This window comes from Lutzomyia longipalpis, chromosome 1 (assembly GCF_024334085.1).
Source record: "Lutzomyia longipalpis isolate SR_M1_2022 chromosome 1, ASM2433408v1".
Taxonomy (NCBI): Eukaryota; Metazoa; Arthropoda; class Insecta; order Diptera; family Psychodidae; genus Lutzomyia; species Lutzomyia longipalpis.
Window position 1 is genome coordinate 48470817 of NC_074707.1, and position 12654 is coordinate 48483470.

General features: G+C 35.8%; 3 protein-coding genes across 3 annotated transcripts in view; 2 read left to right on the plus strand and 1 right to left on the minus strand.

Annotated features, from left to right (window-relative positions):
* Positions 1–12169, plus strand: part of LOC129787934 (uncharacterized) — a 33931-nt gene extending 21762 nt beyond the window's left edge. The window contains exons 5-8 of the mRNA XM_055823790.1: positions 317–1252; positions 1992–3407; positions 4633–6812; positions 10983–12169. Coding sequence (XP_055679765.1) covers positions 317–1252; positions 1992–3407; positions 4633–6812; positions 10983–11365 — 4915 coding nt within the window. The 3' untranslated portion in view covers positions 11366–12169. The remainder of the gene's footprint in view (positions 1–316; positions 1253–1991; positions 3408–4632; positions 6813–10982) is intronic.
* Positions 1–12654, plus strand: part of LOC129787983 (protein Peter pan) — a 1185971-nt gene that overhangs the window by 701563 nt on the left and 471754 nt on the right. The window lies entirely within an intron of this gene.
* The window catches only part of LOC129787980 (L-dopachrome tautomerase yellow-f2-like), a 1067766-nt gene that overhangs the window by 701563 nt on the left and 353549 nt on the right, over positions 1–12654 (minus strand). The gene's annotated exons all lie outside the window — the stretch shown is intronic.

The window sequence follows — 12654 nt, forward strand, 5'->3', positions numbered from 1 at the left end:
TTTTGAAGTAAAAATATATTTTGATTTTATTTTAAAATTTTTATTTTGTTAAATTGTTGTACTTTTTCGTCGAAATCAGTAATATATCAATCACATTTTGGCATAAAAAAATATTTTTATTTCTCAAGCAGATTTATTTTTTATTATTAAAATAAATTCGATAAACACTCAAAAAATCATTAAAATGTTATAAAAAAAAAAGAAATAGGTGAATTTCTTTATCGAAATCAGCCCAATATCAGACACATTTCAACAATGAAAAATTATTTTTTAAACAATTTTGAATTTAAAACAAAATTCTTCTTGGAATTTTCAGTCGACTGGCCAGCGGCATAATCTCTCCATCGGAACTTCCGGATTCTCCAACACAGAGTATCCCACAGTCACCACGTCGTACACATCAAGATGCATCGGCTGCTCACCCACAGGCAGCTGCATCAACAACTCCACGGCTCCGGAGTGTCTTTGAGGATGAAACGAATGCATTTGGCATTGAGAATACCCCAGCGCAATTTTCCTGCGCAACGAGTTTGAGTAATTTGAGCCTCGACGATGAACCGAAGATTGTTACGGATTGCCTCACGAAGGAGATGCGTTTGATTAATCATCCAAGTGAGGAGCAAGAGGATGAGGAGGGAGGAGATCAAGCGGAAGCTGCTGGTGGACTGTTGTCCAGCAATGGTGAGAATCCGAATAATTCTGAGACGAGTTTCCGCGAAGAGTTGGGTGCATCAGATGGCGAAGATGCAGCCAATGATGAGATTCTTTTGGCGTCGTGCATTAATATGGGAATGAATCGTAAAGCTCCGGAAGGAGAGACATCAGCGGGGAGTAAGGTGACCCCACCGGAAGCCCGGAATACGGATACAGTGAAGCAGTACTGTACGGAAGATACGCCGGCGTTCCTCTCAAAGGCGGCAAGTAATTCGGATTTGAGTGTTTTGTCATTGGATACAAATCGCTGTGAAGCAGTAGCGTCAGATAGTTCATCCGATGGGGGCTGTGAGAATCTCTTGCAGGAATGCATAAGGGATGGAATGGGAGCAGCAGCTGCAAGTATGCCCCTTTGCAAGGAGAATCCCATTGAGATGTTGCGAAGTGGATCAATTCTTCCCCCTTATTTGCCTGTTCGTGATGAAATTCAGCAGTTTGCCCCACCAGTTGAGGGGACTCCATGCAATTTTAGCATTGTCTCCGGGCTGTCAGATATTACAGTTGGTTCCGGAGTAGCAGGATTGGCCAAGATTAAGAGGTAATTAATGATTGATTGTTTTAGTTTTTTTTTATTTTGTTAGTGTTTCACTTCGTGGCAAACTCCAAGTATTGTATTGGCCGGAAAATCCGACCACTTCGGATCAGGCTCAAACTTGGAACAGATAGAGTGTACTCATTTGAAGCAAATGGTGCAGGTTACTTAAGAGATGCCTCTTCCGGCGAAAAGGATCGCAAATCGAACCTTCCGGATGCTGTCTTTGTTTCTTCATAGGTTGTCTCAGTGAGACACCCATCCAAAGTATCCTAAATGTCTTACATATTTCTCGATTGAGTTGCTTCGAACCCCCCTTTCCACCTTTCCGGCCGTTTTCTATTTCTCTTTCAATTCCTGTTTAAATAAATTAATTTATTTCTCTTCCTATTTCAACTTAACCTCACTTTTATCGGGGCGATTTTCCCTACTCCTTTTCAGCGGGTTTTTGTCGTCTTCCTCTTTGTTCTACCTACAGAAGCAAACTATAAGAATTCATCCTTTGATTACATATAAATTTAACAATATGAGGCTATTTTTTTACTATGATAATTCCCTTTTATCTCGCGATAATTTCAACACGCTTTTTGTCAGACTTATTTCTTCACAAAAATGGCTGCTATTTTCGCCTTTCGCCTATTTCGCCCAGGCCTACTTGATACTATAAATTTAAAATTCAAACTTCAACCGATAACAAAGTTGCTTCGCAAGAATTCATTTCTCAAGACTTTTGTTAACTTTTCAGGTCACCACAAAAGGATCCAAATGTGAATCAGGCACAGCAGCAGCAACAGCCTTCCGGAGAGGATTCTCTAAGTTCGATTTCCGTTGATTCCGAAGATGATACAAATCTTCTGAGTCAGGCAATTGCAGCTGGAAGCAACCCGTCGCGTCCTACGACATCAGCCACAAAGGGCACCACTACGGGGTCGGTTTTCACAATTCAAACAGCTTTAATTAGCAACAACATCCCCCTGACGTTGGAGGCAACAAATGATTCGTACAGTTCCATTGAATCGTGCGAATCAACGGACAATCATGCTCAATTGTTGGAGCAATGTATTCGCACCGGGATGGGGCAGGATGTAAATAGGAATCCCAGCGGTAATCGAGCAAAGGTGGCGCAGGGGAGCAGTACGAGTATGCCGGCGTCGCCGAAGAAATCTCAATTGCCGCAGTTGAAGACAAATCAATCACGGTATGATCGACACAAGGAGCGTGAGAGGAAGGATGAGCAATTGCTGAAAGAATGCATTAGCATTGGGATGGGGAAGGAAGCAGCAGTAGCAACAACGGTGAAAGTAAGACGGACAAGTGAACGCAGTGTGGGTGCCACAGTGGTGGGAATTGAGAGACAGATGCCAAAAAACGGGGAGACTACGTCTGTAGCTGTGGTGGATTCAGTAGGTGCCCCCAGCACAGCTCCAGACGTAGAGATGGAATCCCGCGGCGACCAAAGAGGACAAAGAAAAAATCCACAACAACTCACACCACGTGCTCAAAGGCGTTCCAAATTGACGGACACAAATGGGTCTGATGTCTTCACGTTTGACCACCACCACAGGGATAATCCTCTTGAGCGCTCAAATGAATATCCAGCCCAAAAGCTTCACATTGAAGACATTGAGGATTCCCTGCATGAATCCTCATTTGACATGGAGATTTCCAATGAATTTCTCATGGAAAACATTATTGATGTGAACACTCCAACAACAACAACGTCAGCAGCTGCTGCTCCTGCTCCTAAAGTGGACAAGCACAAAGACCCGGATCTTATGCTAAAATCCGTCGATAGATTGACGCAGGTTCTCGTGGCGCAGGCGGAATTCTTGCGCTCATCTAATCACGCAGATGATCCATCGACGTATGAGAAGAAGTCAAGTTCAACGACAAATACATGGAATGAGGATACCTGCCCGAATGATGTGTCCTTCCCAACACTCAGCATGACGGCACCCATGATTGGTTCAATGGACGACGATACAACATTCAGTGATTTATCGCGTGGGAAGAATGCCCTTCCGCTTGAGGAGGAAGCAACGCCAACCAATGAAAGGCGTGAATTCACCGAAACATGCAAATTCACAGCAGCTCCACTCTCAAATGGATGCGAAGAACTCCGGACAATCCTCACGAATGCAGATCTCGAGAAGACGCTTAGGTGAGTTGAGAAATTAATTAAAAATTAATTTTTATTAATTTATTAAATAAAATTCCCAAAAGAATTGGGCTTGATTTTACTTTTAAATTGAATTTCTATTTAAATTTCTCTATTTTTGATTAATTTTATTATATTTTTGGTTCAAGAATTCAATAAAAAATGTAGAAATCGAAGAAAAAATTAATGATTCGATAGGAATTCGAAAAATTTGATGAAATATTCGGAATATTCGAGAGAATTGAAGGATTCAAAGAATAAAATTCAAGATATATTTAAAAAAAAAAAACGAGAAAATATTCCTTTTTTATCAATCTTTTATTTATTTCTTTATTTAGTTTATTAACTTTTTTTTTAATAATAAATATCTTGCAATTTTTAAATGAAAAATTTGCTAAATAAAGCAGATAAAATATGATTTGAATTGAATTAAGTTTTTATACTTTTCATAAAAATTCATTAAGTTTTTAAATATTTTGTCAATTCCTTTAATTGATTCTTTATTTTTGTTTTAAAATTATAACGCTGAGGGTTATAGAAAAATGTTGCTAAAGAAAAATCATGAAAAACATTAATAACTGTCAAAGAATTCTGAGGTATTTTCTATTGATTGTTTTGGGTTTTGTTGAGAAATTTATGTACCTGAGGAAGGGGTCTAAAAACATCGAAATGTCGTTAAAATTTAAATTTTAGAACAATATGAAAATCATTTCTGGTCTCACTTCATGAATTCTTTTTCTTCTCATTTTTTTTTAAAAATTTCTCATTAAATAATGTTCACGGATTCTTAACTTTCGCCTAAACCCGATTCAGTCTGACTTAAGAAATCTTACCATTCGCTTATGCGGCTTAAGCTAACTTAAGAAATTCTTTAGAAAATTATTAAAATCTTAAGAAATCTTAAATTTTGCTGAAGAAAACTTAAAACTAATTTAAGGCTGTGTGACTAGTGAATTTCCCCCAATATCCTAAAAATTATCCTGCGTCTATTAAAATACAAAGGTACCTGATGAATGGGTAATAAATCTCCGAAATGTCGTTAAAATTCAAATTGAAAATCTCTCTAAAAATAATCTTTACCTCCTTAAGCTTTCCTTTTGCTCTATCATTCTTTAATTTTCTTTTTAAAGTTTTTTCTCGGGAACTTCAACTAGAAGAAAATTTTTTGAAAAACCTTTGAAAATCCTTTGAAAAAATCTCCCTAAACCCCTAAATTTCTCCCCTTTAGGTATGATTACAACGAGAGTGAAGGCTTTGTATCGCAACCGGACTCAATGGACACAGATACGGAGACAGTTGTAAATAGTTTGGAGAATGGAATTAATTTTCAAGTTGGTGGAGAAGTTGTTTCAGCCATAGCCCACGATCCTGCTCACTTTATCACCTCCTCCTCCTCCTCCGCGGGGCCAATGAGCTTTGACCCATCGAGTTCAATGACAAATTCCACAATCATTGCACTTGAGGCGAAGAAGATTGTGTCAGAGTTGCAGGCTTACAATGCAATGACGGAGAGTGCAACGAGCTTTGATTTGGAGAATGTTCGTCCCCCATCGGGGATGGATAGTTTGAGTGCAATGTCGGGGTGCTACGATGTGCCACAGAGCCCCAATTTGTCGGCACGGGCACGCAAGAGATCCCTTCCGCCGGGATTGTTGGCACGGAGGGCTCTTGGGGGGCATATTATGACAAATGGGAGTTTAGAGAGTATTAATTCAGCGTGCAATTTGGACAGTGTTGCTCCGCCGTCGGGAATGGATGAGCTGCTGGATTCGATGATTTCTGTGGCGAGTATTACGTCAGAGGTGGCCCCATTGGGGGATGCTGTGACCTATTCGAATTACGAGACAGCTGCTAGTGAGATGGATGATACGTTGATGAGTACGTGGCAGGAGGTGTCGAGTGATGCTACGCCAATTCCGTCGGATTTTAGTAGTGCTGAATCAACGCCGAAGAAAGGGAAGAATGGCAGGAAGCTTCTCACGCCGAAGCAACGAAGGAAGGTGCGAAGTGATCGGTATAGGACGTATGTGATCACCGCTGATGGTCAGACGTCTCAGGCAACAGATGTTGAATCAATTGATGATGATGCTGGTGAAGAAATGCTCGAAGGGGAAGGTGATGAAGGAAGCCCCAGCAAGAGATTGCTACGGAAACAACGTCGTGAAGAGGATCGTTCACGTTTCAAAACACACACATTGGATTCACCAACAATTCCCCAACTTTTGCACCAAGTAAATGGAGGCGAATTCGAAGGCTCAAACGCCCTCAAAGGAGCAAATGGCCACCAAGAGGTCATCCAGGGGGAGGAATCAAATGACGATGGAGACGATTTATCCTCCATTCGTGCTCTCACTGCACGTTTCAAGCACTTAAGTGATCTCAAAGCCCCGGAAAGTCATCAAATTCCCACGGATTTGAGTAGTTTGGACTACGAACAGAATTCTGGCACAGAATCGTGTGATCAAAATGCCCGAACGGATAGCAATGAATCCCTGATAAAGGGAGGGAAAGCACGGATTGTTGTACGAGCTACCAGCACGGAAAGGAGTGAGGATAGTGCAGAAGGGCAGGAAGGACGAGCCGTGCGTGGAAGGAAGAAAGCTCCCTACGTATCGCCCTATCGTCGTTCCGTTGTATCTTCCTCCAAATCTTCCTCACAATCCGCCTCGCCAACAAAGAGTGTCTCCCCAGCTTCCGGAAAAGCCGCTCCTCCAGCGCAGTCAACGAGTCGCACGAATTTAGCCACAAAAGCCGCACAAGATGTGAAAAAAGTCAAAATGCAACCAAATTCAAGTAAAACAGCAACGTCGAAAGATCAGGGAATTGTCGCGAAAACGTCAAATTTCATCCAAAAAGCCAATTTAACGAATAAAATTAATTCAATTAAATCCGGTCTCGTCCGGCCCGGGTTCACAAACAAAGCCAATGTCATTGAGAAGAATATTATAAATAAATTCAAGTCTTCCACACCGGCAGGGAAGCAAAGCAAGGAGGTAGCAGCAACTACTGCCTCCTCATCGCCTCCACCGCGTGCTCTCGAGCGTCAGAGTACGTTTACCAAAGATGAGCCATCGAGCCCCAATGTGCCCATTGTAACGACCTCTGACCCCGGTTCACCGTGTAGGCCATCAAAGCTCCCGGCTAAAACGAGCTTTATCTCAAAGCTCCGAACTCCATTGCAAAAGAGCGCAACAGTGGACTTGAAGCCATCAAATGGCATCAAAACTAATCCAGCAGCAAGTCGTGCAACGTCCTCCACGGGCGTCGAAGCAAAAAGACGCGCATTTGGCGTCTATAAATCCCCAAGTGTTCCAACAGTTGGGGCAGCAAAGAAGGAAGGAGTTAAAGGTACGCCAACGCCCAAAAAGGACATCGGAAGCAGAATTGCTGGTCTCTGGAAGAAAAATAGTGAGTATTTTGCTCTATTTTATTATGAAAAATTAAAATTGAAATTGAAGATTTAAAAAAAAAATTGAAAAAAATAATTGTCCTAAAATGTTAAGAAGGATGTCACAATTGTAGATTTAGTACTCAGATTTTAACGAAAAAGCGTGAAGAGTACTAAATTTGAACCATAAAAGTACTAAATTCAAGCCGAAAATAAAAAATAGATTTATAAGAAAAAAATAATTTTTCAATTTTCAGGCTTCAAAATGTTACGATTGAAAAGCAAATGCCTGAACAGTACTAAATTCAAGCTGTTAAAAAATTAAATTGTAACCAAAAAATACTAATTTCAAGCCCAAAAAGTACTAAATCAATCTGAAAAAAAAAGTTATTCTTTTTTTAAAACTAGGTACTAAATTAAAGCCAATAAAAAACTAAATTTCAGCCAAAAAGTACTAAATTTTTGCTAGGAAAGCGCTTAATTTAAGGCGAAAAAGTACTAAATTCAAGTCGAGAAAGTACTAAATTTAAACAAAGAAGCTTTTCTAAATTAAAGCCGAAAAATTTCTTCAGTCTTTAATCCTAAGACAGACAATATAGAAAAGCAAACGCCTAAAAAGTACTAAATTCAAAACGAGAATGTACTAAATTTAAACCCAAAAAGTACTAAATTAACCTGAAACAAAAGTTAACAAGAAGCTTGAAATAAAAGGCAAACGCTTGAAAAGTACTACTAATTTAAAGCTGATAAAAATTAAATTCAAGCCCAAAAAGTACTAAATTTATACAAGGAAAGTACTTAATTTGTGCCAATAAAATACTAAATCAATCCGAAGGAAAGTTATCCAGTTAGTACTCCTAAAACAGTTTGTATTTGAAAACAAACTAAATACCAACTAAACAGTACTAAATTCTAGTTATAAAAGTACTAAATCAAGCCGAGAAAGTACTAAAAATTCGTTTTTCAGTATTTAAGAAAAAAATTGCCAATATTTGGATAATTCTTCAAAAAAATCAAAATATTCCGTAAATAAACACCCCTTGTCAAAAAACATTGAGAAAGCATTAGCATGCTTCATGCAATAGTGTAAAAAACAAAAAAAAACTCAATAGTGACGTCATTGTTTACATTTTTTGAACAAATGCTCACCAGTTTGATTTTTTTCAATCAATCAAACGTGAAAATTCTTTTTTTGTAATTTCGTATTCTTTTTAGCTCAACTAAATAAATAAATAAATAATTTAAAGCTCAGCTCAATGGCCTAAGAAATCCCTAAAATTTTACTAATAAATTAAAAGTTTTTAGCCCCTCAAGCTGATTATGATTTTCCCATCATATAATGCAGAAATAATGATGAAAGAATAAAAGAATTTAATTTTTCATCGCCGGAAGAATAAAAAAAAAGATTAGTTTGGAATAAATTCAAATTAAATGCTAACTAACTAATAAATCGCCCCCCCCCTCATCATTTAATAGCATAAAGATGAAAAAAATAATAAATCAGTAGCGTTGTTATTTAGCATGAAAGGTCTGATTACTTTTAAAGACTGTCTTTAATGCCGATCACACAGCATAAATCTTCAATTTGCAAATAGCCCCAAGGATCCATCTCTGATGTTGATTTTATTGTATCGCCGCGGATTATGATTTAATCATCTCACATCGACTCATTCTCTCTGGCTGACATGCTTTGTAACTCACTCAAACTCTGCATAACTTGTCAATATTATAAGACTAAAATAAAAGCCTTTTGCACCACACACGGTGCTGTTAAATTCTGCAATTTTATTGATGACAGCGCTTTTAAAAGCTCCAAATAAATGGGACATAATTGTGGCTTTAAAAGAAAATAAAGCTAAAGAGATTAAAGTAAACAAAAAAAAAAAAAGAAATCTCCGGCGAGAGTAATTCAAAATCAAGTTTATTTACCTTTTTCTTCTCCATGCGGAGTTTATAGTTTTTCGCAAAATCGTATCAATGCGTGTGTGTGCATTTCATTACCTAATTTATGAACTTGTCACATAAATAAGTGATATTTATGGTTTGTTGCTTTGCACGTAATTTCGTGGAGATATCTCTGCTCTGGATCCCTCCATCACACAGAGTTTTGAGCAAAAATTTGAATGATAAATGTTCCTGCAACATTGTGGTAAACGTTACAAGAAAATTTTGATGCATTGCAACGTTTTAATTGCAAAAACTAAAAGACTCAATGAGGAAAAAATGATTTAATAGACAAACTCTTTGACTGTCAAACACAATTTTCCTTTTGAATTTTGTGATCTCCATCAATATGGAAGTTTTTGCTGAAATCACAAGAGAGCGAGACTTGTTTGGTAATTTATTAATATTTCGCGATTTTAGTATTGATTTTATTGAATTTTATATATTTGGTAAGAAGGTTGATTGATTTGCAAAAAAGCTCAGGGAGATATATCTTAATTACTATAGGTATAGCCAACAAAATTGCAAAATGTAGCACAGAGAATTTGAGCATTTTAACGGAATTTTCATATCGTGGGAAATTTATTGAATTAATTAAATGTGTAGAATTAGAAAGAAAATTTCAGCAAGTTTAAAAATCATTGTTGTTCTTATTATTTGAAAGGAGACTATTCATTTTTGTTCAGTTTCATTGAAAGAATTTTTTTCAGACGAAGAAATCCTTTTTTGGTGTTAAAATACTAATGGAAAACCTAAGTAAAAAAAACTTTTCATAATCAGTTGAGAAAACTCTGATATTTACTTTTGAATGCAACATATGCGTCAAAGCTTCATTATAATTTTTTTCAAACTAGTTTATTAATATTGTTTAATAGACGTTTTTTTTATAATGTTTTAAATGTGTTTTATTTAATTATTTTGAGTGTAGAAAATATAGGGGTAACTGGGGTAAAATGGTGAATTTGAAAAAAAAATAAATAAAAATGAATAACTCAAGAAGCAGTGAGAGCTAATCTGTCTAATTTTGTCAGTAGTTGCACTTCCTACCCCTGCCTAAGCCTAGAAAGTTTTATAATAATTGATCCAATATTTTGGCTTTTATTTGAAAAAAAAAAAATTTTTCGAACCTCAAAGTTACTCTGACCACTCAACTACAAATTCAGTTTTGGCGAAATTCTCTGCAATATTTTTGATCCAAATGCATTTTTAGACAGAGTAACTATTGCTAAACACGAATCTAATCTGAATTTTCCGAAAAAATTTTCGAGTTTTCCCATAAAACACTGATAGTAAAAAGTACCGCTTGGGGCAAAATGGTGAATTTGGTGTTTTTTTAAAATAACTTTTTAAATTTTTGAAAAAATAATTTCCCTTAATTAGTATAACTATTATATACAATTTGGGATGTTTAATCACTTACTATTACTAATTTTTATAAACTAAAAAAATAAAAAAAAGCAATTTCTTAAATTTAACGTTTTTTTAATTTTTTGTATTTTTTTAATAAAAAAAAGTTTTAATTGGTACACAAATCTCTTATTCTCAATAGATATTATAGTGCCTTGCTAAAATAATTTCATTAAATTAAGATTAGCGAACAAAAAACGCAATTAACCATTTTACCCCAGGATTTTTGGAACAAGCAAATTTGGAAGGGTTTGGAAAATGGCCTGAAAAAGCATTTTCTCATTGAGATAGAGAAAAATCGTCTGAGACAAAGTTGTAGCCCGGAAAATTTCCTATAAGATAGTCGTCATAGGAAATCTCAAATATTTCCATGGAACTCAGGAAAAATTATCTTCCAAAAATTCACCGAATTACCCCAGTTTCCCCAACCAATTTTCATATTGAAAATAACACAATTTAAACAGTTAAAGCACTGATGCATATGCTTCACACGCAATGAAAAATAAATGAGGTGTTTTCTTGCGTCTTATAGATCGATTTTTAAATATTTTCTAGTTGATTTCAGTGGAAATTAAAAAAAAATTGATTAGTTTTTCCTAAATGTTAGTCAATCTATATATTTCTTAGATATTTAGTTAATAGATATTTTTTCTGTTCTTTTTTTTTAATGAGAATAAAAATGAATAGATTCCTTTTTTTCTCAGTATTTTTTTTAGGTTTTTATTTTATTTCTTTTCGCGTTTTTTTTTTAAATTTGAAAACTTTAAAAGAAACCTTCTAGTTAATTTCCATAATTTCGTCATAAAATATAAATTTTCCATTAAATCTTTCCTTTGCAGATGATGACCAGAAGAAGACACCAAAAGTCTCTCCGAAAGCACAAGCGGCACGTGAGAGTGCCCCCACACAGGTCACATCAAGCAGCATCCCATCAAAGTTAAAATTGGTGCGAAGCTCAACATTCGAAAGCTCCCCATCGAGCACAATTGAGCGTTTTACGCAGATTTCAGCTGGAATCCGCAACAGTACGGGGAAGGCCCAAACATCCCGCATTGGGGTGATGAAGAGTCCATCGAGTAGTGCAATAAAGAATATTTCCGACACGGATGGCGTTGTGCGACGTCAAAAAGCCCCCGCAAATGGTGATGGAGATGCAACAAAGAGAATTTCTCGCCTTGGTAGCTTTATCAATGTCGACGGAGATTGTCAAGTTGTGGGATAAAAAAAAAGAGAGAGAAATTCTCTCTCAAAGAGGAATTTGCGATGACTAACATAGAGGAAAAGGGGGTAAGAATCTATAAAACTTTTAAATAATTTTTTTTCTGAGAAAAGAAAAATTTTTTGGGCACAAAAAAGGGTCGCGACGGGCGATTTTATTCATCTTATATATATAAAAAAAATATTTAAAGAAAATGCTTGTCCCTTTTAAGAAATACCTAAAACTATATACATATATAATGTCTCTCTTTGTGGTAGTGAAAGTAGCAAGAGTGTTATTTGTACTATAAGATTTTCCCCAAAAAAAAAATTTTGCTAGTAAAAATGGCACAGAAGGGTTAAAAAAATTCGATGAAGAAGCTTTTGCAAAAGTTTGAAGTTTTGCTTCTTTTCTTCTTCTCCCTCCCACAAAAAATGTGTTGGATCTTCTCTTCTTTTCCACCTTCTCGTGTCAATTTGAGAGGAAAAGGAGAAAACTAATCCTGCATAGTTCTGATCTCATTGGGAAGAAGATAAGAAAGCTCTTCCCGCAAAAAAAAGAGAGTCTTCATCGACCTAAAAGAAAACCTCTTTTGTGCCTTTTCCCATTTTGTCTTTATTAAGGAAAAAATAAATATCAAAATTTCGCGTGAAAGTAGCAAGTGACAAACAACATTTACAAAATACTATAAATTCTATCTAAGTAGGTAGTACTAAATTTAAGCTTAAAATTAAGATTTAATTATTTACATAAGAGATAATAAAAAAGAAATGTATTTAGATCGAAATTCTAAGTTTAAGATAAGATTACAAATTGTAAACTACCCAAGTTGGAGATTTTCTTTTTCTTTTATTTAGTTAGTAAATCCTTTTATTTTCATTGATGAAAGGATAAGAGGTAAGATTTATGTTTGTTTGTGTGGCTTGACAATCCCCGCAATATTTCTCCACTGAGACCTACAGTCTGTTTAACAAGGGCGTGAAAAACTATTAATAAATTTTCAGCTTTTGGCGAGTTTTGCAATCATTTAATATTTAAAGAAATAGTTCATTTTATGATTTTTTTCTGACACAGTCTGGAACATAAGAAAGCCGGCAAACAAATTTAGTAAAAGAATTAAATTTTTAAGTTAAAAGAAATTGAGAAATTCTTGATGAAATTCAAAGTATAAATTATTTCCTTTTTTTTAACAGATATTCTATAAAAATATTTTAATAAATATTATAAAAATATTGAACTTCAATTTATTCGGCATTGCAGTCGAGAGGAAAATAAAAATGCGACTTTTTATGCTTCAGCAACGTTTCGCCAAC